Source organism: Nannospalax galili, unplaced genomic scaffold (genome assembly GCF_000622305.1).
Source record: "Nannospalax galili isolate Female #2095 unplaced genomic scaffold, S.galili_v1.0 scaffold56, whole genome shotgun sequence".
NCBI lineage: Eukaryota > Metazoa > Chordata > Mammalia > Rodentia > Spalacidae > Nannospalax > Nannospalax galili.
Window position 1 is genome coordinate 3,670,517 of NW_008340065.1, and position 24,501 is coordinate 3,695,017.

The 24,501-nt window shown below is 41.6% G+C and overlaps 1 protein-coding gene and 1 non-coding gene across 2 annotated transcripts in view; both read right to left on the minus strand.

The window, feature by feature from the left end:
• The window catches only part of Sf3b3 (splicing factor 3b subunit 3), a 56,063-nt gene that overhangs the window by 19,372 nt on the left and 12,190 nt on the right, over positions 1-24,501 (minus strand). Inside the window, exons 6-17 of the mRNA XM_008834980.3 lie at positions 23,385-23,497; positions 20,703-20,840; positions 20,080-20,183; positions 18,275-18,440; positions 16,979-17,074; positions 13,853-13,925; positions 7,363-7,514; positions 6,800-6,955; positions 5,186-5,341; positions 4,361-4,504; positions 3,396-3,518; positions 2,381-2,535 (exon numbers count right to left, since the gene is read on the minus strand). Of these exons, the coding sequence (XP_008833202.1) occupies positions 2,381-2,535; positions 3,396-3,518; positions 4,361-4,504; positions 5,186-5,341; positions 6,800-6,955; positions 7,363-7,514; positions 13,853-13,925; positions 16,979-17,074; positions 18,275-18,440; positions 20,080-20,183; positions 20,703-20,840; positions 23,385-23,497 (1,576 nt within the window). The remainder of the gene's footprint in view (positions 1-2,380; positions 2,536-3,395; positions 3,519-4,360; positions 4,505-5,185; positions 5,342-6,799; positions 6,956-7,362; positions 7,515-13,852; positions 13,926-16,978; positions 17,075-18,274; positions 18,441-20,079; positions 20,184-20,702; positions 20,841-23,384; positions 23,498-24,501) is intronic.
• On the minus strand, positions 21,045-21,131 carry LOC115070669. The gene has a single exon (XR_003849821.1). It is a non-coding gene; the product is annotated as a small nucleolar RNA SNORD111 (small nucleolar RNA).

The window sequence follows — 24,501 nt, forward strand, 5'->3', positions numbered from 1 at the left end:
ACAGTGAGTTCCAGGACAGCTGGGGCTACAGGGAGACCCTGTCTCAAAAAGATCCCCCCCAAATTTTATCTTTATTATTTTATGTGTATGAGTGCATTACCTGCATGCATGTAAGTACACCCATGTCATATAATGCCCTTGGAGAAAAGACAGTGTTGGAACTGGAGGTATGGATGGTTGTTAGCCACCATGTGGGTGCCAGGATTCGAACCTGGGTCCTCTGCAAGAGCAGTCAGTTCCCCGAACTACCGAACCATCTTTCCAGTCCCCAAAAAAAGTTTGGTTGTTTTTTTTTAAATTTATTTATTTTTTGTCTTTTTGAGACAGGGCCTCCCTGTAGCCCCAGCTGGCCTTGAACTCACAGATATTCACCTGCCTCTGCCTCTCAAGTGCTGGGATTAAAGGCATGCAACACCATGCCCCGCCCAAAATAAGTTTTAAAAGGGTTAGCTCACATCTATAATCCCAGCACTTGAAAGAATGAGTCTGAGGTCTGCTTGGGCAACATAGTTGAGTGCCAGGCTAGCAGAGCAAGACCTTGTCTCAAACAAAAAACGACAGTAACAACAAACAAAACAGGCCTCATACCTGTAATCCCAACACTAGAGAGGCTGAGGCAGAAGGATTACCAAAAATTTGAGGCCAGCCTGGGTTACACAGATGACACCTGTCTAAAAAAAACAAAACAATCGGGGCTGGAGCAATGGCTCAGTGGTTAAGAGCACTGACTGCTCTTGCAGAGGACCCGGGTTCAATTTCCAGCACCCATATGGCAGCTGCAAACCGTCCTGAACTCCAGTTGTAGGGGTATCCAAAGCCCTCTTCTGACCCCCGAGGCATTGCACAATAGTGCACTCACTTACATGCAGGCAATACATACATACACATAAAATGAAAAAAAAAAATCAATAAATATACCCGCCCCCCCTCAACTACCACAAAACAACAGAAGCAAAAAGAAACAATTTCAAGAGCTGTAAAATAGTCAATCTAGTTAGACCACATATTTAAAAAAAGGAGTGTTAAGGGCTACATAGAGAGAGACCCTATCTCCCTACCCCACCCCCAAAAAGAGAGATGGCTCAATGGTTAAGAGCACTGGCTGCTCTTAACTTCTTGCAGAGGACCCACCTCTGTTTCCAGCTCCCACACGGTGGCTAACAACCATCCTGAACGCCAGTTCCAGGGAATCTGATGCCCCTTTCTGGCTTCCTTGGCACTCCATGCATGGTACCCTTACATACATGAACATAAAATACTCATACACATAAAAACAAATCCTTAAAGCATAAGATTTATTCTTTTTTGTACACTAATACTGGTAGGAGTCTCATTCTTTTGGTTATTTAAGATGAGTAGTAATTAGCATGTTCCTTTATTTGGAGAAAGAGTATTTCAAGTAATTTACAAATATTTGTCTCTGTAGTTCCAGCTGGCCTCCATCTCCTAAGAGATTCACCTCTGCCTCTGAGTGCTGGGATTAAAGGTCTACAGTATCATGCCAAGCTTTCAGATGGATTTTTAAAAATATAATTACTCTAAAAATGCTCAGCCACTGTACTGCAGAGAACATGGAGAAGGTAAAGATACCACACAGAATAGGTGAGGATATATTTAAATAATCTGATAGGACATGGTACCAGAGCTACCACACCCAGCTTAAGTCATGCTTTCAAAGTGTATTTCAAAGAAAAATGAAAACCTATATCCACACAAAAACTCATACACAGATGTTTATGGTAACATTATTAATAGCCAAAAAGTAGAAGTGATGGATTCTGATACTAAGTACTACAAACTGTCATAGAGTGGCCTTCTCTGGTTCTGTTTTTTGAGGGGAAAAAGCTCTGTTGCTAGGAAACAAGTCTGAAATTCATGTTTAAAGTCAGCCTAGTTGTGGTGGTACATGTCTTTAATCTCAGCACTCAGGAAAGGCAGAGGCAGGAAGATCTCTGTAAGAGTTCCAGGCCAGTGAGACCCTGCCTCAGAACAACAACAAAACCCATATACACATATAAAATTCTGTAAATTCAAAGGCAGAGTAAGAAACAGTTATCAGTGATCCAACACTTGCTCTAAAACTAATCCAATGACACTGCCATTTCACCAAAAACCAAAATCTTAAATCTTAAGGCTAGATCACAGGACTCTCAGCACTAAGACTTGGCTCAAAAAGTCTAAACAAATTAAATGCCAAACACTGAAACTTGGCTTCCAAGATTCTGAAATCCTGAGCCAAATTACATTTCAGTTGCAATACACTTTCTCCTGGTAAGAAAATGGCTATTTCTCCACAACCTCCTCCATCACTGGCAGAACCACAGGCTGAGCTCTTGGAGAACAGCTTCCTGATGGGCTCTAAATACAAGGATTTACTCACCTCAGGGTGTTGGTGGAGATGGCGACAATGCCTTCAGGACACTGTTCAGAAGCAAAGCCAGACGCAAACTCCAGGGTCTCATAAGACAGAGGGGTGAGATGGAAACGAGACTGGTAAGAATAGCTCAACCATGAGCGACTTGACATGGCCAAAACCTGAGGAAAGAACATTGCAAGTAAGACTGGGAAGGCTCCGATACCAAGTCTGAGAGGCACAAAGCCTTGCACCCCTTAAGCAGTATGTAAGTATATAAGGAGGCAGTATATGGCTGGTTCTACACCAGAATCATAGGCTAGATGAATCATTTCTCTCTGGGCTTGTTTCCATATGTATACACCAGGAATCCAAATACAAGGCTGGACAGCTACAAGAATCAAATAAGGTAACATTTAAGAACTAGCACTGTGTCAGGCATGGCGCAGGCCTTCAATCCCAGCACTCAGAAAAACAAAACAAAAACACCTAGCAATGCATCATCCAGCAACACTAATATTCCCCCCTGCCCCTCTCTCTCCCTCCACCCTCCTCTCTCGACAGGGTCTCCCTGCAGCCCCAGTTGACCTGGAAATACTCAGTGTCGACTAGACTGCCCTCAAACTCACAGATCTGTCTGCCTCTACCTCCCAAGTGCTAAGATTAAAGGTACATGCCACCACGCCTGGCAACACTAAGATTCTTAACTACAAGGACAGAATGCCTTCATATTGGATGGTAAATTATGGTATTATTATGGGCCTGAGATGCCATGAATGGAAGATGTCCAGCTATTCCCACACCTTAATACACCATCCTAAAGACTCAAATGACCAATATCTCAACTTCTTATAACCTAGTAATGTCACAGGGCCATGTACCACCTCTTAGGATTAAGAACCCAGCATTTCCCATTTGAAGGAAGCCAATCAAGATAGAGTTAACAGCAAACCAACTACAAAGTTGTGAACTGGTTAAAGTAAAATTTACATTGGCACCATCAACATCCAAATGTGCTCCTTATCTCCTTGTAACTACTTACTGCCTCCTGGCCTTGCATCCGGACTCGGAAGAGCTTCACAGGACGGGAACCCAGGTACCTAGTTCGAGTGTCAGACAGGTCCCCCGTGACAGGGTCAAGGACAGTTCTCAGCAGCACACCATTCTAATCAAAAGGAATAAACAGGTAAAGCCTACTCAGGACAGAAGCTTATAACTGTGAAGGGATTCTCCCTTGGCTATTTTAACAGAAAGAAGGATGAGACTTATGGTCAACACAAAACAAAAAACCCTAATATGCATGTGTGTGTGTGTGTGTGTGTGTGTGTGTGTGTATACACACATCTATCTTCTATACCTTTTTAAAACCATTTAAGTCAAATTCTTCTTTATAATTTAAAAATAACAGTTGCTGGGAGTGGTGGCACATGCCTTTAATCCCAGCACTCGGGAAACAGAGGCAGGAGGATCTCTGTGAGTTCAAGGCCAGCCTGGTCTACATGGTGAGTTCCAGGACAGCTGGGGCTACAGGGAAAACCTGTCTCAAAAAGACCCCCCAAAAAAATCACTTCAGCTAAGTGATATGCCTGTGTAAATAATTCGTTAAGGAAATACAAAGTACATCATCAAGGACACCGATACTATCCTAAGCAAGGCTCCTCCTTTTCAGGGCCAAGAGCTCAGCTGCTAATTACAGGAACATCTCGGGTTCATTAGAACTAAAGGGGTCAACTATGAACTGTATGACTATTTAGGACTCAATTAATTCTACTCAGCATATCAACCACAAAGCATCCTTAGCAGATACAAAGATTCTCTGTGCACATTTTTTTCCAGGCCTGCTTGATAAGCTATAAGTGCTAAGAAAAGTGTATCTATGGTACCACTAATACTTTTCATAAGGTGGCCATCTGGAACTATGGGCAAAGAAAATGCCTGTAAATGGACAAAGGAATGTGTGAAATCTACAGCAGGACTGACACCAAAGTGAGCCTCTGGAGTTCTTACCTGTAGCCCAATGTTCAGGTACAGGAAGCCAATAGAGCCCCTCTCACCCAGCTCATCCTGCTTTTCAGTCCCACCCATTTCCACGATACATAAGGACTCAGGTTGGGCTGGAAGGGCCTGCATACTCAGAGGCTGCAAACAGTCCTGAGGAAGAGAAAAAAAAAGTTATTCAAGACACAACAGATAACCAATTTGGAAAACAACATATCCACAGAACTCTAATGTTCAGATTAAAGAAAGAGCTCTCTTGAAGGCAAGAGAAAACAGAAGTGAGGGTAATGGGTTGTTAGCAAATCTAATCTCAGAATAAACTTTGGGAGAAATCTTGTTTATTTTGTCGAAGTACATAACAGTAAAAGTAAGCAAGCAAAGGACAGCTTCCCAAGTCATGTAAGGCCCCAGAGCAAAAGAAGTTCCTTCCAGATCAAGAGTGCCTTGGGGTCTTAAACTACCAAGGAGATTCAAGTCTTAATGCCAAAGAAACATCTAGTAGTTTCAGATCAACATCTTTGAACTATATAACAAGACTCCTGAGGTGTGCAGCTTTAATCATCAATAGAAGCAATAGATACAGGGCTAGGTTGGCGTGCATGCACGCATGTGTTGAACACAGACGTGTGTTACAATGATAATGTGGAGATTCAGCAGACATAGGGCTGGGGCGGGGGGTGTCTTGTATTTGCGAAGCTGTGTACCGGAGATGGTGGATTGTTGGATCCCCAGCAACACAAAAAAGAGAAGGAAAGGAATGGTGAGGGGGCAGTAAGTTTAGGGTTAGGGCTATAGGTGCTCAGAGCCCACACACAAATTGGGGCTAGCACTCACTGATGGGTCCAGGGAGATGATTCTGACAGTGTTGTCCACCAGTCCCACAGCCAGGAATCGAGATCGTTGTTCTCCAGGAGGTACATTGGCCAGACTCATGCACACTACGTCTGCTGACATCTCCTTCCGCTCTGTGTACTCATTCAGCTGTCCCGACTACAGGAGGGAAGACAGGGATGGGTCTAAGTACTCTAATTCACTCCGAAAGCCTGGGCCAGAGAAACAAGGTGGACTGCTAGGCTTCTTTTTGCCTCCTCACTCCTCTCCTCCCCTCATTTGTTTCTTGAGATGGGTCTCATGTAGCCCATGCTGGCTAAGCAGCCAAAAAATGCGTTTGCACTTCAGATTCCATCTCCACTGAGTACTAGGGCTACAAACCTGCACTACACACCAAGTTTATGCAGTGCTGGGGACTGAATTCAGGGCTTTGAGCATGCTGAGCTGTACCAACTGAGCTTTATCTCCAACCCTAGTCTCACTCCTCTTACAACACTAACAAATGACCAAGAATTTCTCTACCTCATGCCCCATGATGAATTACAGGTTAACAGCAAACACATGAACGCCCCAGATGGAAAGAAAACCAAAAGGCTTTCACTAATCATAATGTGCCACAAACCTTTTATCTAATCTAGTTCTCAGCAAATAGAAATACATAATACCAATTATCTGTACTGTTCACGAGAACCCTGAATGAAGCCAGGCATGGTAGTGTATGACTATAAGCCCAGCATATGGGCAACAGTAGGTAGAAGCAGGAGGATCAGGAGTTCAAGGTCAATTCAGCCTACATGGAACCATCTCAAAAACAAGAACCCCTTACCCTGCCCCCCCCCCGAAAAAAAAAAAAAACCCAAACAAACCCCCAGGTAAAGAAAATTCGTTTTTTTTTTTTTTTTTTGGTCTTTTTTGAGACAGGGCCTCTCTGTAGCCCCAGCTGTCCTAGATCTCACTATGTAGACTAGGCTGGCCTCAAACTCACAAAGATCCGCCTGCCTCTGCCTCCCAAGTGCTGGGATTAAAGGCATGCGCCACCACACCTGGCTTTTCAGGTATGCTTTAAAAAAAAAAAAAAAAAAAAAAAAAAAAAACAAAACACGAAAACTTCTACCTATGAGAGATTTCCTAAGAGCGAAAACATTTCTATACCTATTTTCATATAAAATGGCAAGTCAGACACAGTGGCTCGTGCCTATTAATCCCAGCACTTGGGAAACTGAGACAGGAGGACTGCCAGGAGTTTAAGACCAGCCTGGACTACTATGTGAGGCCCCATCTCAAACAAAACAAAATACAAAGGGTAAGAAAATAAATCTTTGCTGGAAAGGTTGAGTGTGAGGTAAAGAAGAAACAAGTATTTCACCACCAGGAGGGGACTTCACAACACTAATCTGAATCAGATTTACTAATCTCTGTGCTTTGGAAAGGGTCAGATTGCCTCGTGGATACTTTCATTTGCTAATTCTTTTTCTTGTGAATACATTTTTAGATACTGGAATAGTAACACCTACCTTTACCTGAGGATCCAACCCTAAGTCCCACAGTGAATAATGAAACGACATAGTCTCAACACACACATCCCCACACCCCCACACCCCAGAAACAAAAACATACAGGATCCATCTCAAAATAGACCAGTTCTCCTCCAGTCAGGGCGATCACGACCTGTCGCTGGTTCACTGCACACTTTACTATTGTTTTCTTGCCAGGGGTCTTCCACTCATTGACTCTCTTATCTGCTCGTATGTGTCGAATGCCATCTGGATACACCTAGTAGTCAGTAAAGAAGGAAATCTTACTAGCAATTCGCTTATCATTCAGAATGCTCTTCACACCTGGTCAACCTGGATCATGCGATTGACCAACAAAAGTTAGCAGAGCCCAGACAAGTCAATTTATGAAGAATTTCATAAAAGCTCATGATTTTCCATGTCCATTTCAAAGAAATTCAAAGCCCACTTGTTAATAAAGAAATAGAAAACTGAGAGGAAATGTTAGGTTGTGCTTACTCAGTAAAAATCTGTGAGGCGTGATTTTTACTGCAGCTCTTCATGCTGATAAAACATTATGTGCCTTCCCTAATGCTAAGGTCAGAGTTGAATATGAGCACATATATAGCACAACAGCATGACTAGGGCAAAGAAAGGAGAGCGGGCTGAGCAGGTAAGTAAGCTTACCTGCACCAAGGCGTCATCTCCTAGTAAGGAGCAGGACAAGGTTGGAGTGGTGCCCAAGAACCCAGAGTCAGTCACTTCTTCTACAGTCTCTCCGATAGACAGCACAAGGGTGGCGTTCACGAAAGACACAATGATATAGGCATCAAACTCATCTGGAAAAGGAAAAGAAAGAAATGGTTAGAAAAGAGTAGAATTCATTAGAATTAGAAAGCCCAATGAGACACTATTATAAGAGTTTTCAGAAACCTTGCAACACACTTCCGTGTGCAGCTACTACATACATACACAATACAGGAGATGACTGAGGGCCCTAGCAGCCTACAAGTAAGTACCTAAATACACTGAGTACAAATGTCTTCCTCTCACACCTCTGAAAACTAGTATTTTCTTGAGACATGTGCTGGATAGCTTTAGTGTCAACTTGACACACCTGGGTTGAGGGAGCTCAATTGGGGAATTGCCTCCATTGGACTGGCCTGTGGTCATGTCTGTGGTGCATCTTCTTGATTGTTGAGTGATGTGGGAGGGCCCAGCCCACTGTGGGTGGTGCCACCCCTGGGCAGGTGGGCCTGTGTTGCATAAAAGCAGGCTGAGGAGGGACCAGGGGAGTAAGCCAATAAGCAGTGCTCCTCCATGGCCTGTGCTCCAGCTCCTGCCTCCAGGTTCCTGCCCTGAGTTCCTACCTTGGACTCCCTGGTGAACTGTGACCTGGGAGAGATGTAAGCTGAATAAACCCTTTCCTCCCCATGTTAGTATCGGTCAGAGTATTTTGTCACAGCAATGGAGAAACAAACTAGGACAAGACATTTTCTGGAAAAATCAAGACAAAGGAATCAGACATGAGAAAAATTTAAATACGTATGTATGTGTATACATACAGAACTAGAGCAAATCCGTACCAACTGCTATTGCTTGAGATAAGGTCTCATGTAGCCCTGGCTGGCCCAAAACTCACTGTCTACCCAAAGATGAGCTTCAATTTCTGATGCCCCTGACTCAGCTCCTGAGTACTGGGATTACAAGCAGACGCCATCATGCTCACTCAGTTTATGAAATGCTGGGAGATGGAAGCCAGGTTTTCCAGCATGCTAGACAACTGAGCTACACCCCTGCTTTTTTTGTGCCAACTGATAATCACTGCCCATTCTGAAGAGATAGTCCCTTCGTTATAACTAGAAAAACCCTTAACTTCTTCCAAAAGAAGTTAATATAAGAGTAAAGCTCTAGGGGCTGGAGAGATGGCTCAGGGGTTAAGAGCACTGGCTGTCCTTGCAGAAGACAGGGTTTCGAATCCCAGCACCCACAGCCAGCTAACAAGTATCTGTAACTCCAGTTCCAAGGGATCCAAGACCCCTTTGACCTCCGAGGGCACTGCATGACAAGAGTATACTTACACTCATAAACAGAAAATAAAAAAAGAACACCAGTTAACCAGGAAGTGGGGAAGGAAGGATGTTTATATTATTGGTCCTTGACCTCTCTGGCTTTTCTTTGGTTATATAGGTTTTTGTTTTTTTTTAAAATCCAATGGTTATGAACAATCTTATCAGCATTTGCTTTTCATGATGTAGTTGAATAAACAAACACTGAGTTTCTCAAGGTCAGAAGATCTACATTCTATATAAAAGCATCTCTAAAAGCTTCCCCTGCACATCCCTTTGTTAAAGGCCATCTATTTCCCATATTCTCATTCTATAGCATAGAACAGCTTGGGTTGCCTATGTTTACAATGTTTGTCAAAACACTGGATACATACTGAATAAAGGCACTTTTTTATTTTAGACAGGGTCTCCTTGTAGCCCCCGCTGGCCTAGAACTAGCCATGTAGACCAGGCTGGCCTCATTCCTATAGAGATCTGCCTGCCTTTGCCACCACACCCAGCTTGCAAGGCATTTTTAATTAAGAATTTTTTTCCTACTTTATACTTTCAGTTTTATATCAACTCTCCAATTTTGTCCCTCTAATCCAGAAATGGGTAACAAAGGACAGAATACAACAAAAGGCATTCAACTGGGGTGGCTGCCTCACTCCTAGGAACGGCAGCCATAGGGTCCTGCTTGTCCTGAGCCTTGTCCAAACTCAATGCCATAGGGCTAACTTAATCACCCACATCAAAGGCACACTTTTAGTTTGTAACATTACTCTAAAGCTACTACATTCATTCAGCAGAATCAGAATTCTTTATAGGAGGGAAGTCAAGACTTATTGGTGTGGCCTACAGCAGTGTTCTCATCCATCAGCAGGACATAAAATCAGTTTGGTGAGTAGTAATCAGTACTCTATAACTGAAATATTATAATTTATGAAACTGCTTCAAACAGTAAAGTTTAAGTACTGTTTGAAGAAAGTTTCAATTAATAATGCATGTTTAACAAGGGTGGCCAAAAAGCAAGAACCAAAGACCTTCTGCAATGGGTACATTCTAATGGCTAGGTCAGAAATACACGAGATACAGATTCAATTTTCTAAACTTAAGGCGTAACACTAGATCAGATACTTGACTTTTAATTATGTTGTTATAATTATCAGCATGTATCGAATGCTTTGGCGACATCATATACAATGGTCTTATAATGCCAAGCACTGTTTACTGTCTGCCATAAAGTGAATTAGGGCCCAGCAAGTAAAAGCACTTGCTGCATAGGCCTGGTGACCCGAGTTCAATTCCTGGAAGCCACATGGAGACCTGACTTCACAAAGCTGTCCTCTTAACTCCATATATATGCCGTGGCATACATGCCCCCCTCCTCCCCACACCAGGCACACATATAATGAATAATACATACTTTTTTTTTTTCCCCCTTTTTAGAGACAGGGTGTCCCTGTAGCCCCAGCTGTCCTGGAACTCAGTACGTAGACCAGGCTGGCCTTGAACTCAGAGATCCACCTGCCTCTGCCTCCCAAGTGCTGATATTAAAGGCATGCACCACCACGCCTGGCTATAATACATTTTTTAAGTGAGTTAGGATATGGTTGTGCCAAAATGAATTTTTAATAGCTTACACGAAAAACAAAATTCATCTCCACGTGATGACAAACTTAAAATACTTTATTCCAGTTCTCAATTTCTGACCTGGAAATTCCTGATAAATAATAATAGAAATTGGTTATATTCATGGGAATCATTTCCCACGCACTAAAACTTGATATCCTCAAAGCTGGGTAAGATCAAATTAAAGCCAACCAATACAGGATTTTAACTGGCCATAATTTCCAGTGTCTTCCTTCAGTCAACAGAAAAGGGGGTTTTCAGATGAGAGGCCATACCATTTTTGACTCACATATAAGAGAACGGATGCAGAGAAGAGCGCTGCCTGGGTTTATACCTTCCCTTTGACAGTAAGCCCAGATTGCTCAGATTTTAGCTAAACAAGCAGAAGAGTAATGACTAATGTAAAAAGCAAGCTCCTTTTACATCACAGGTTTCCCCAACATTGATTACCCAGTGGATACCCAAGCATACTGTAACTTCTACCCCCTCCATTCTCCAGCAATGAAGTCCTGAAACAGATAAGTTACTCTTAAGGGAGATTATAAAGTTGATATTCAGAAAAAAGCCAAGCTTCAGCCACGGTAAATGACTGAGAACTATAAATGTTCACAATGCCTTTTTCTAGAGGTTGTGTCCAATAAAGAATATTATTTTAGATCTTGGTGAAGACTCTCTTAAGGTACGAAGAAAACATCTCCTTAGGTCTGAGTCCAGTAGATTCCTATCTATCTGAACACAGATATAGCTATAGCACCCCAGAGAGGGGAATGCTATTCCTCTTGCCTTAGGGTCAAATGCTCTACAAGTAGCCCAGCCCAAAGAGTAACATGAGCCATAATCCAGATGATTAAGCCTCCCATATTTCATTCTCACTTGATATTCTGAGTACCTGGCACTTATCTTGCCTCAGCATATTCCTAACGTACTCGAGGGCTTTCTCCGAATCCTGATCTTTCAGTCAGCATATGTGGAATGAACAACTCCAAGAGAACAAAGCTACAAAGTGCTAGTTACTGCTCTTTCAATTTTATAAAGATCAGCTGCTTTATTTTCCAAAATCTGTGGGGGGAGGAGAGGCTAATTTCTGCCTCAAACCAGCTTATAAGCAAGCAGATGGGTGTGTGTCACTATAGCGCACATGGACATCCACCTGCAGAATTACTCCCTGGGAAATGCCATTAGGGTGGCATCAGTTATTTTATGCAGGTCATCCCTCTCCCTATAGGGCCCCACAGTAGATCCTAGCAGCAAGTACACACCTGTGGTAATCAGCACCTTCACCAGCCACCTGTGGAAGAGAAAAAAAGGCTTGGTATTGGTAGTGTGCATCGCCAAGTACCAGCCAAGGTTAGTATTTGCCTGAAGACTGCAGCTGTGTGGGAAGAGGAACACTCATTCAATAGCAACATGGGGTATCTGGAAAGAAAATGACCAGAAAACCTAACATGTTTTTGTGGGTAACTGCCTAAAACACAGTACTCTTTAGGTAAAACTGATCAGAAAATAGTTGGTATCCAGTTTTTAATATTTGCTAAAAAAAATAAATAAAATTCAACTACCAAATTCCATCGTAAGAAACTGCCTATCCATCACTAATTTTGCCAATAAACATCTTTTTCTCCCCAAAATGTTAATCTTCCAGCAAGTCTGTTCTCTCTCTTGTAATCCCTCTTGGCAACATGCTTGCCCTTTCATCACATCTTGGAGTACAACAGTTGGATTCTCTTCTTATTTACTTTTTTTATGGTTCTACGAAGTGAACCAGGGCCTTGTGCGTGCTTGTCAAATGTTCTATCTCTGAACTACCTCCAGCCTCTCTTACATGACAAATGCTGAGGCAGGGATTCTACGTTAATTGCTCTGACTAGATGGCAGGCACTAGAACGAATACGGGATGAAAGCACAGCAGAAACCAAGACTACAGACCCCAGCAGATTCAGAACTGAGCACTGGACTGGGCTTCAGGAGGCAATTTTCTGGCCCTATTTAGATGCATTATCTTGAGAATCAATGCTTGGGACTGTCTGCCTTCTTCATAAAAAAAAATGAAATGTAATTTCTGTAAACCTAAATCTGGTTTAAAACTTTGAAAAACTGTCTAAAAATTAAAAGAAGTATGGGGACACAAGTCTGTCATCACTATACTCAGGAGGCTAAAGCACTGTGAGTGCGAAGCCAATCTGGACATGGTAAATTCTAGGCCAGTGTGAGTATACAGTGAGACCAGCCTTAAAAATAAAAAAGCCAGGTGTGGTGGCACACATCTTTAATCCCCACTCAGGGAGACAACAGGTAGGTGGATCTCTGTGAGTTCTAGCTCAGCCTGTTCTACATAGCTAGTTCCAGACAGCCAGGGCTACATAGTGAGGCCCTGTCTCAAAAAAAAATTTAGAAAAGGTACAGTAGGTAATCTGAAAGCATCTATTCACTTGTTTAGACAATGTTTTCAAGAACCATAATATATCAACAGCCACCAAGACAAGCATCACCACTGACTAGCTTCTTTATGCAGAAATTACATACAACATAGAACCTCTTTTAAACTAATTATCCAATAGTTATCTTCTCAGCTAAACTAAGCCTTCCAACTCCGTTTATTTTCCCCCATTTGAACTCATTTGATTCCAATAACTACAATGAGAACAAAAATCCACAAAAATATGTAGTATTTACTAGTAGAATTCCCCCCCTACATATTTCCCAGCTCCCTTCAGCTTGTTCCATTCAACTAGAACATCTAAACATCAGGCAGAATTACAGCTGTTTTCTAAAAAAAGCTTTGTTTGCTGGCCAAAATGATCTTACTCCCTAGTCCCACATTCCTGAGACACAAGAGGAAAATGAGGGTTTAGAAGAGAAATAAGCTGCTCCAAAGCGAACCAAAGAGAACACGAGAAGTTTTATTTTTATGGAACTGAAGTTCAACTGTCACAAGACTTTCCTGTTGTTAGTACTATATACTGTTACTTGAGGTTTCAGCTTTAGGGTAAGGTGATCATTTTTATCCAGGAACTCAGACTCCCTCTCCTTCACAATTCCTTTTCTACACCCTCTAGATCCCCCTCGACCAACCTCTGCTTTCCTTAAGCTCAAGCAGAACTAGCCAAATGACAGGCTTTACAATCTTGAAATTCACTGATTTTAGCACAATGAAAGAACACAGCTGGAAAAATGAGAAAGCACCAATTTCCCTAACAGTACACCTCTTATACAGATGAAATAAATCACACATTGCAGCCCTATGGTTCTGAAATGTTTATGCAACTAAAACGTTAACAGCCACTCTATGCCCTTTCTATCCATTTTCACAAAAAGCAGCAATAAATGAAGGGTATCCTGATTGGAAGGGCCTCAAAAATGTAGTGCTGAGTCAACGTTTCTGGTATATGGTGACAGATGAAGTGATACAGAAGTATTATGAATGCAGTCTCATAAGTTTTCTATGGCAATGGTCCCTAGGTCCCATTTTCAATACCAAGAAAGGGATGCTTACTTACCTTCAATGTGCCGACGTACTGTCCAGACAGCATTGGGGTTACCAGGTAGCTCAGAAACAGCCATTTCTGATACCTGATAGGAAAAGATGCAAGCCACAGACAGATCCAGTGAGCATGAATCTACTATTTGCATATTCTACCAAGTAGCGAAGTCCCCAAGGCAAAGGCAGTACCTCCCACTGTGTGCTGGATTAACAGAAGGGAACACTCAGTCAAAGGAGAACCTAAAAACCAAAGTGAAAGAACTAGCAATCCCCATGACAGGATTTAGCAAAGGCATGGAACATCCATGCAGAAGGGTAGTGTTTAGAGCCAGAATCATAAGCTTTCTTTGGGTATGACATGCCTAGATCCTTCCCCGAAAAGGGACAACCACCACTGAGAAAGAAGCTATCAGTACTCTACTTCTTTCTTTAACTTCTTTTTTTCGGTCTTTTTGAAACAGGGTTTCCCTGTATCCCTGGCTGGCCTCAACTCACAGACCAGGCTGGCCTTGAATTCACAGAGATCTACCTGCCTCTGCCTCCCAAGTGCTGGGATCTAAGGCTTGAGCCACCACTCCCGGCCTCCTTTCTCAACTTCAGAAAGACTAATTCCATTTCCTTGTGGACCAATGCAAATTCCACACCCTTGAAGAAAAATATTCCTTCATCCCTTAGCTGGCAATCACCTCTCCCTTATAAGTGGCTCACAGAATTCAATCTACGTGCTCTTAGGGTATAAACTGTGGGGTTTTTTTCAAACCACTCTTTCATGTTTCTTAAGGACACAGTCAATAGTGGGTTATATGTGAACTCTATTATCTTTCTAATTTTTCTATAAATGTAAAATCATTCTAAGTTTATTAAATGTTTTTTAAATAATTAGAGTAGACAGCTTGATGAATTATACAGTGTAACTACATCTTATAGGAAGGACCCAAATTCAAGAAAGGCATTGTCCTTTTTAGTTTGTAAGTAGCCAGGCATGGTGGCACATGCCTTTGATCCCAGCATTTGGGAATCAGAGGCAGGAGGATGAGGTGGGGCCAGCAGCCTGGTCTACATAGCAAAAACCAGACCAGCTGGGGCTACAGGTAGACCCTATCTCAAAATGACAAAAAAACCAAACCATAACAAAACCAAAAAGTAAGTACAACAGTGATTAAGAATTAAGAGCTTCATCAATCCGGGCATGGTGTCATATGCCTTGATTCTAGCACTCCAAAGGCCCCAAAGCAGAGGCAGGCAGAGTTTGAGTTCAAGGTCAGCCTCGTCTACATACACTGTCAATCTTGACTAAGACAGATAAACAAAGAAAAACAGACAGACATAAAGGAACAAAGCAATGTTCAACAAATTTTAATTATTTTCAAATATAATAAAGATCTGCTTATAAGTTGTAAGGGTGGAGCAAGAAATTAAAGTGCAATGAATCCTTTATCTTATACTACCCCAAACATCTTGTCAGTGCATACTTTTTGTCAAAAGAGCTAACTTTTCTCAAAAACTCACTAGGATCCAAAGAGTAGTAAGTAATCAAGAGTTCCAGCTCCTAGCACTCAGCTTGAGGCAGGAGTGCAGTGACTCTGAGGGGCAGCCTGGCTACATAGTGGACTCCAGGTCAGCCCTCCCTACCATTTGAGACCTTGTCGTTAACAGTAACAAAAGGGCCTGTGTCTTGGATCAGCAAGAAAAGAAAGGCACTTGTTGCCAAACCTGACAGCCTGAGTTTAATCCCCAGGACCTACATGGTGGGAAATAATCAACTCTTGTAAGTTGTCATCTGATGTCCAAAGGCTTGCTATGGCAATCACATGTACATAAACATAAACACATAATAAACAACTTTTTTTTTGTCTTTTTGAGACAGGGTCTCCTGTAGCCCCAGCTGTCCTGGAACTCATTATGTAGACCAGGTTGGCCTTGAACTCAGAGATCCACCTGCCTCTGCCTCCTGTGTGCTGGGATTAAAGGCATGTGCCACCATGCCTAGCTACAAATAAACTTAAAGAGAGTAAGGAAAGGAGAGAGGACAGAGACTAGGAAGTGGGGAAGGAGAAGAGGAAAGGGGAAGGGAAGCACATACACAGGCTGGCTCTAAATTTGATGTTCACCTAAAAATTTGATGGGATGATGACAGTATTTTCAGATTCCTGAAACTGTAGTTGGAATTACAGTCATGTGCTACCATATACAACTACTACATGCTAGATCTTAAAACAGTTTCAACTCAGCCAGGTGTAGTGGTGTATGCCTTTAATCCTAGCACTCAGCAGGCAGTGGCAGGTGGATATCTGTGAGTTCGAGGCTAGCCTGGTCTACAGAGTTCCAGGTTCCAGGCCAGCTGGAGCTATAGGGAGACCCTGTCTCAAAAATAGTAGCCCCCCCCAAATCAGTTTCAACTCTTAACAACCCTTTAAGGCAAGTACCATTATTAAGCAACTTTTACAGAACAAAAGCTTAATAACTGTTTAGTACAGTCAGAATTCAAAACCAAGGTCATTTTGGCTATGTTCCAACAAGTTTATTTAAAAACAGGCACCAGGGTGCTGGAAAGCTCAAGGCTCAGTAGCTCAGGGCTTAAGGGCACTTGCTGTTCTTCCAGAGGACTCAGGTTCAGTTCCCAGCACCCAAATGGTGGCTGTCATCTTCTGGCCTTCACAGGCACTTCACACATACCAGCAACCAAATTACTTGTACAAATAAAATAATTAAAAAAAAAAAAAAAACAAACGGGCAATAGGCCCCTTAAGACCTGTTTGCCAACCACAAACTCTAAAATTAAATGTCAGAAAGTTTTCAAGATGTTATGGCTTGTGAGCCTGGAACTACCATGCTATTTATTAAGTCAAGGGATAGGCAATCTGAATTTTATAGATAATGAAGGGGAGAAGTACTTTATTTTTTCATTAAAAAATCATCAAAGAAAACTTAAAAAAATTTTTTTTTAATTTTTTTGTCTTTTTGAGACAGGGTCTCCCTGTAGCCCCAACTGGCCTGGAACTCACAGAGCTCCACCTGCCTCTGCCTCCCAAGTGCTGGGATTAAAGGCATGCGCCACCATACTGGGCCAAAGAAAACTTTTATATAGATGGTCTGTGCTTCCTTCCAAACTCTGAAAAGAATCAGGAAATTCCCATCTTACCTCAAGTCCATGTCTTAAAACTCTCAGAGATGACCTGGGTCCCCTACCACAGGCCACATACAGCTGTGGAGTGTCCTCATTGGCCAGATCAGCTATCTGTACAAAGAACAAGAAAAAAACATCTATTGTACTGTTTGCAAATACAACTATCTCAGGACAAATTGTTCCCTGGTTTAAGGTTATATAACGGCCACTGATTCTAGGGTAACAGAAAAAAAAATCCAGTGCCCCAAAAAGGCAGGTTGAAGGGCTTTTTATGACTTAAAATTATTTTATGTGTACGAGCGTATTGCCTGCATGTGTGTAAGTGCACCCAGGTTGTGCAATGTCCTTGGAGGTCAGAAGAGGGCATCAGATCCCCTGGAACTGGCATTAAGGACAGTTGTTAGCAGCATGTGGGTGCTGGGATTCAAACCCAGGTCCTCTGCAAGAGTAGCCACTGAGCCATCTCTCCAGCCCCTTGTTTTTTAATTTAAAAAAAAGACTTAAATCAGTTACAAGTCAGAAAAGGAACTCTGACATTTAGTGAAATGAAAAGTGTTTTATGAACCCACACCTAAAATTAGTTGTCTCCTTCCAGTTATAAACATACGGACCAAACTATACCGACTACCTGCAATTTTGTCACTGATAAAGTCAAAAACTATTTATTACATAATTAAAGTTTGCAGACAGGTCCAATTGTCATTTACCACTACTGCAAATTGTATTTATTAGACTAAACATTATCAGTTACTCTATCTACAGATATTCTTATGATGTCACTAACCAACTGAACCAAGGACAGTCTTGAACCTCACACATGACTGAAATCACCAGGCGTGATGGTGTATGCCTTTAATCCCAGCACCCAGGAGGCAGAAGCAGGCAGATCTCTGCAAGTTCAAGGCCAGCCTGGTCTACACAGTGAGTCCCAGGCCAGCTGGGGCTACACGGAGACCCTGTCTCAAAAAGACAAACAAACAAACAAACAAAAAAAAGACTGAAATTAGTCAGGCATGGTAGCTTGTACCTACAATCCCAGCACTCAGGAGGGTAAGGCAAAAGGATAGTGAGGGTCATGACCAGCCTAAAGCTGTACAGTAAGACCCTGTCCCAAACCCCTGAAATAGGTTTTAATAGGTTTTTAGTGCCCAAATTTCTCTAATTATGTCACCTTTTCCTTACTGGAGATTCAATAGATATGTTGTTCTTAGACTACAATTTAATTTGAGGAAAACTTTTAATAAATCATTATACTTCAGATTCAAGAACAGTAGGCTGGCATGTTGTGGAGGTGATTAGAAAGGCCCACACCTGGCAAAACAGAATGGGAGAGAGGCTGTCCAGTTCATCAACCAGCACAAGGTTTTTGAGTGGTCTTGGCTGAAAGAAGAACGTGTCACCTTCTTCGAGAGGCATGGCAGAGGAAAACTCAGGTTCTTCATCATCATCTCCAAGATGTGCAATTTGATACAAGTAACTGGGGAGATACAAAGAGAGATTTTTGTTGGCATTGGTAAATCATAAATTATTTGTGCATAGTCAGATGTTTGTATCTTTGGGAATGGGATTTGATACCAAGAATTAGCTACATAAACTAGGAAAGGGAGAGATATACACAGGAGGGTAGGAAGGCATTCAGAATAAATGTCATGTCGAGGAAAGAGAGAGCACAGGTTGAAGAGATAGCTTAGTCAGTAGAGTGCTCACCACACAAGCTTGGAAATCTGAGTTCAGATCCCAGCACCCACGTAAAAGGCCAGGCATAATAGCAGTGCATATCTGTAATACCAAAGCTGACTAGAGAGACCAGCATGGAGCTTGAGGACCAGCCAGGCTAGACAAAATCTGTACAATTAAGTGAGAGACCCTGTCTCAGAAAGTAAGGTGGAGCAATTAAGGAAGACACCCAACACTGACCGCTTGCCTCCATACACAGGCAAACACAGAACACTAAAGACAAGGCAGAAACTGCACAAAATCCTAGACAGTACCTACATTCTGTTTTTTGAGTCGGGGTTTCTCTATGTAGCTCTGGCTGGCCTCATTCATTCATTCATTCCCCCACCCCACCCCCCTCGACCAGGCTGGGCTCAAACTCAGAGATCCAACTGCCTCTGCCATGCTGAGATTAAAGGCATGTACCACCACAGTCGGCTAGTATCTACATTTTAATTATGAGAAAATTGGGCTTTAGATTAGTAAAGTGGTTTACACTTTAGAAGACACTGGCAAGACCATGCTAATTTATAGTAATTTGGAGTTCTGAATACTAGGTCTTAGATTATAACAGAGGGATAAAGGGAATACTGACATAAGGATTATCTTATCTGATGAGTAAAGGACAGATTTTGTAAGAAATCCTAAGAAATAAGTCATTTAGATTGGCACCATTTAAAGAAATAAAAACAGAACTCTGCATGTAACTAAAAGTAGTAGAGGAAAAACAAATTGAGTTTTATACTTTAGTTGCTAGAGGTGGCCCACTAGTCAGTAAGAGAAATACTGAGGTGCAGTGGTGATGCAGGAAGGCAGGCGTGGGTTCTAATGATCTTCAAGTTTAGATCTGTACAAAGTGCTTGTGAAAATCTCTCTAGAGTTTTTTGTTTTCTTGAGACAAGCATCTCACTATGTAGCTCAGGCTTCCTCAAACTTGAGCCCTTCCTGCCTCAGTTTCACAAGAGCTAGGATGCTGGTGGCTAAAGATATTTTTGCCAAAATTCAGAAGTACTGATCCAAGTCACTGCAATAAAGAGCGCTAACAAAGAAAATGAATGCAACAGAAGAAAAAAGGAAATTTAAAACTGAATACGAAGCTGTGCACAGTGGTGCACATCTTTAAACCCAGCACTCAGGAGGCAGAGGCAGGCAGATCTCTATGAGATCGAGGCCAGTCTGTTCTGCACAGTGAGTTCCAGGCTATCTGGGGCTACAGGGAGACTGTCTCAAAAAAGGAAAAAAGAAAAACAAGAATACAAAGAACAAAGGCAAGCAATACTTGTTTTGAAAAACCTAAAATATTATGAAAAGCTCCCTAGCTTTGAAACACACTTCCCCCCTGCCAACTTTTACTATTTGTAGTAACAAGGGTAAACTAAGACAATAAAAGGACTACTTACTGGTTTCCAAATTCTGATGCCACAAAAAGGAAACCTGTTTTAAGCACACACATGGCAGCAGCAACAGGTACGGTATCAAAATACTTCAGGCGGATCTCAGTTACCTGGAACAAATAATAAAAGCAAATAATTCAAGGTTGAGAGGAAATGATGAAATAAATTATTCTGGAGAAAGATCAGTAACACAACCTCACAGAACAGTTAACAATGTAGGGATGGTTGGTAAAACAGCTCTGTAAATCTTACATGTATACGTAAATATAGGGAATTTTAGATAAGGGTATTTAATCATATTAAAATGTTGGGGCTGGAGAGATAGCTCAATGGTTAAGAACACTTGCTATTCTTCCAGGACCTGGGTTCAATGCCCAGTTCCCCAAATGGCAGCTAACAATCGTATGTAACTTCAGATCCAGATCTAAGACCCTCTTCTGGCCTCTTCAGGCACTGCACGCTCATGGTGCACTTACATACAAAATACTCATACACACACAAAAAATTAAAAATAAAATATTTTAAAAATAAAGTATTTTTTAAAAAAAGATTAAAATGTAGAAACAAGACTATATCAAATCAAGACTACAACAAACTTTTTTGTTCCTTTTCATCTATGATCTACTTACCATATCTTCATCTGTCTCCAAAGTGATCTTGAAGATATCTCCCTGCTCAGTTTGGGCCAAAAAGAAGAACATGGACTTGGTCTTGTGGGTGGCAGAACAAACAAAAATCATTCCTCTTTCAGGGTCATCCAGGTCATTCTAGGAAGGCCAAACACACAACCAACATCTTAGAAATCAGATATCAATTTCTGGAATTCAGTACCTTGTCAATGGACCACTTGAGGCCTAAGATATAAACTGTGGCCACAGTGGCCAATAGACCAAAAGACCTAAAACTTGTCTGCCAGAAATATATAATAAATCCCCAATAACCAAGAACTAGGTAGCTATTATTTCACCTGGCAGCCTGATCAGATCAGTAGGCAAAAATCATCTCCACTGAAAAATGTCAGAGAAGAGACATGAAATAAGAGTCATCACTTCAGGCTGTGAATAATAAAGAAAAAAAAACCCCATTCATAGCCATCCATCATCAACCCTGTTTTGCTGATGTTCCCACCCCATAGCCAATTCTGGTGCTTTGAGTTTTTAACATTTTTCAACACTTTATAAACTATTTCTCCACATAAACCCTTTTTGAAATTTTGTATCTCTTCAATGTCCCAAAGCTAAGCACAATTCCTGGCACTGTTGGATGCTCAATAAATGTCTGATCAACAGTCTGATTTTACTGTTCTCGCCAAGATTAAATTCCTTCCCAAGTTTTGCAAAATTGATGGAATGCAACTCAGATACCATCTCTTACATCAACTAAAGAACTCCTACAAGGTTTAATCACAGGACCAATATTAAAAAAGCAAATAATTAAAGACTGAGGGGAAAACAATGAAAGAAATGATTCTGGAGAAAGACCAGTAACAACCACAATACGAATAGATTTGGGGAAGGAGAATATTTATAAGTCTCAAAAATCATCATTTTCTGGACCCTTACAGTGAAGTGACACTACCTTAACTAATAATCTGGCATAATCATTGATGCAAACCAACATATGCAATAATTCTAGCAAAATACTAAACATGTATACAATCATGAAGAAACAGACTAAGGGAAGCCAGACATAGTGGTACAAGCTTAGGAAGTGGAAGATCAGGAGTTCATGGTCATCCAAGGCCACATAGGGATTTCAAGGTCTTTTTAAAAATAGGGGGTCCAGCATCACCTGAGTGGTGGCCCCTAAGGAGGCCAGCCTGAGTTTTCTGAGACCTTGTCTCAAAACAGAAACAAAAAAGAATGGACTAAGGGAAAAACTGTAAGAAAATTAGTCAACTTAAAAGTATCAGTATCATAAGAACTGTAATAAGGATGGAAGTTGGAGTTACATGCCTGCAACTTCTTTTTCAAGTGTTTTATTTGGCCCAAACAAAGCAGATCAGATCTACACTCAGCATTTTGGGAGTGTGAGATCTTGTCTCAAAAAATTAAAAGGGATGAAAAAGTGTACCAATGTATCATGATAAAGAAAAGGCTAATAGAAAATATCAATAACTACTGAGTATACATGTGAAAGGCATGCAGGCATTCATTGTCCTATACATAGAATTTTTCAAAAAGAAGTATAAGCAAAAAAGCAGAACTAAAGATTGTCTCCAATAAATGTCTGGCTTCTTTAACTAGAGACATTTAAGTATACGCAGATGAGTTGTTATCCTTAAACTTTTTGTCTGTTTTGGCAACAGTGGGATTAAACCTTGGGCACTTCACCCTGAGTTACAGCCCTTATCCAATCTCTAATGGAAATTTGTGCTCTAATGATAGCATATGCCTACAATCCTAACACCTGGAATACAGAAGGCAGACCCAAAGTTCAAGGTCATCCTGAGCTACTGAGCAAGTTTTAGGCTAGCCTGACCCATATGAGACCCTGTCTCCCCAAAAAACATAAAATTAAGTTAAAACACTAATTCCCTTTCTCAAAAAATTACCAGCTATTATAAAAAAATAGCATTTACCAAAGAAGTAAAACTTGGTAAAAGATAAAGAGACCGTATTGGGGGGCTGGAGGGATGGCTCAGCGGTTAAGAACACTGGTTGTTCTTACAGAAGATGTAGGTTCAAATCCCAGCATCCACATGGCAGCTAACAACTGTCCATAACTCCAGTCCCAGGGAATCCAACAGCCTCTTCTGACCTCCACGGGCATTGCATGACACAGGTACACTTACCTACATGCAGGCAATACATGCATACACGTAATATAAAGTTTTGCTTGAGATTTTCTTAGGAGCAAAGAAACGCGAGCCCTGAGGGAACAGGTCCATTCCCACGGCAAACACTCGGGAATGGAATCTCTGAATGTGGACTGCTGGCTCCAGCTTGCCACAGGGAACCAGAGGCAGAAAAACAGCACCATCCCTAGGTACTTCCTTAAAAAAACAAATGGCTGGAGAGATAGCTCAGTGGTTAAGAGCATTGGCTGCTCTTGCTGAGGACCCGGGTTTGATTCCCGCACCCACATGACGGCTACGAATCATCCTTAACTCCAGTTCCAGGAAAATCCGAAGCCCTCTTCTGACCTCCAAGGCATTGCACGACACAGGTGCACTCACACACATGCAGGCAATACACACATACACATAAAATAAGTAAAATATTTTTTTAAAAAAGAGAGACTACACTGTAATTAGAAAAGTTTAATTCATTCCACAAACAAGTGTCTCTCTTCTATGGCAAAGACCTTACCCGTCTCCTGGGAATAGGACAACGGATATCTGGTTGGTCACCAAAGTTCTTATAGGTGATGTAATTTTCAGAGCAGATCAGCACTCCACTTGGACCATCTGACCCTCCAGGAACTACGAGAAAATAAAACTTAACAGTTTAATTTAAGTCTGTTAACTTAACAGACTTAGTGGACTTTCAATTCCTTTCCCTCACACTCCATGAAGGCTGAGTGCCTGAAGCTGAAAGACAATCCAAGTGTTTATTCCCTGATGTCCGCTTTACATATGGATGGAACAGTCTATTTGTATGTTAAACTTGGGTAATTTCAGTCTCAATAATGCATTCAAGTTATTTCCCAACCCAAAACTCAGTTATCAAGTTCAGACCTACAATCTAATTACCTAGTGGTTAGACATCTCACAGGTTCTTTTAAAAATATTTAAACCAGGGGCTGGAGAGAGTTCAGTGATTAAGAGCACTGGCTGCTCTTGCAGAAGACCTGGATTTGATTCCTAGCACCCACGTGGCAGCTAATAACTGTCCTTAACTATAGGTCCAGGGGATCCAAAGTCCTCTTCTTACCTCTGCAGGCAATATATAACATGGGAGCACTTACATATATGCAGGGAATATACTCGCACACATAAAATATTAAAAAATTTTTAGAAGATATATGAAATACACAAAAATGCAATAAAAATGTTTAAAAACAAACAACAAAACCTACTAAATGAACATAAGTTTTGTAAACTGAAGATGTGGTGGTGGGCTCGGGCTGTGAGAACTTGCCCTGAGTCTAATCCCCTACAATGCAAAAAAGGGGGCAGGGAGAGGGTGGGGGGTGAGGACAATGTTTCAGCAAGTGATAAAATGTAGTTATCTGCCAGGCATGGTGGCTCAGGCCTGTAGTCCCAGCACTTGGGAGGCAGAGGCAGGCAGATCTCTGTGCACTGGAGGCCAGCCTAGTCTACATAGTGAGTCCAGGCCAGATGAGGCTACAGGGAGACCCTGTCTCAAAAAGACCGGAAAAAAAAAAAAAATTAAGAATTAGAACAAACTAGTCACTACTCCAAATATGTTTCCATGAACCCATCAATAACAAATAAATCTCTGGTTGAAGAAGATACATTTTTTC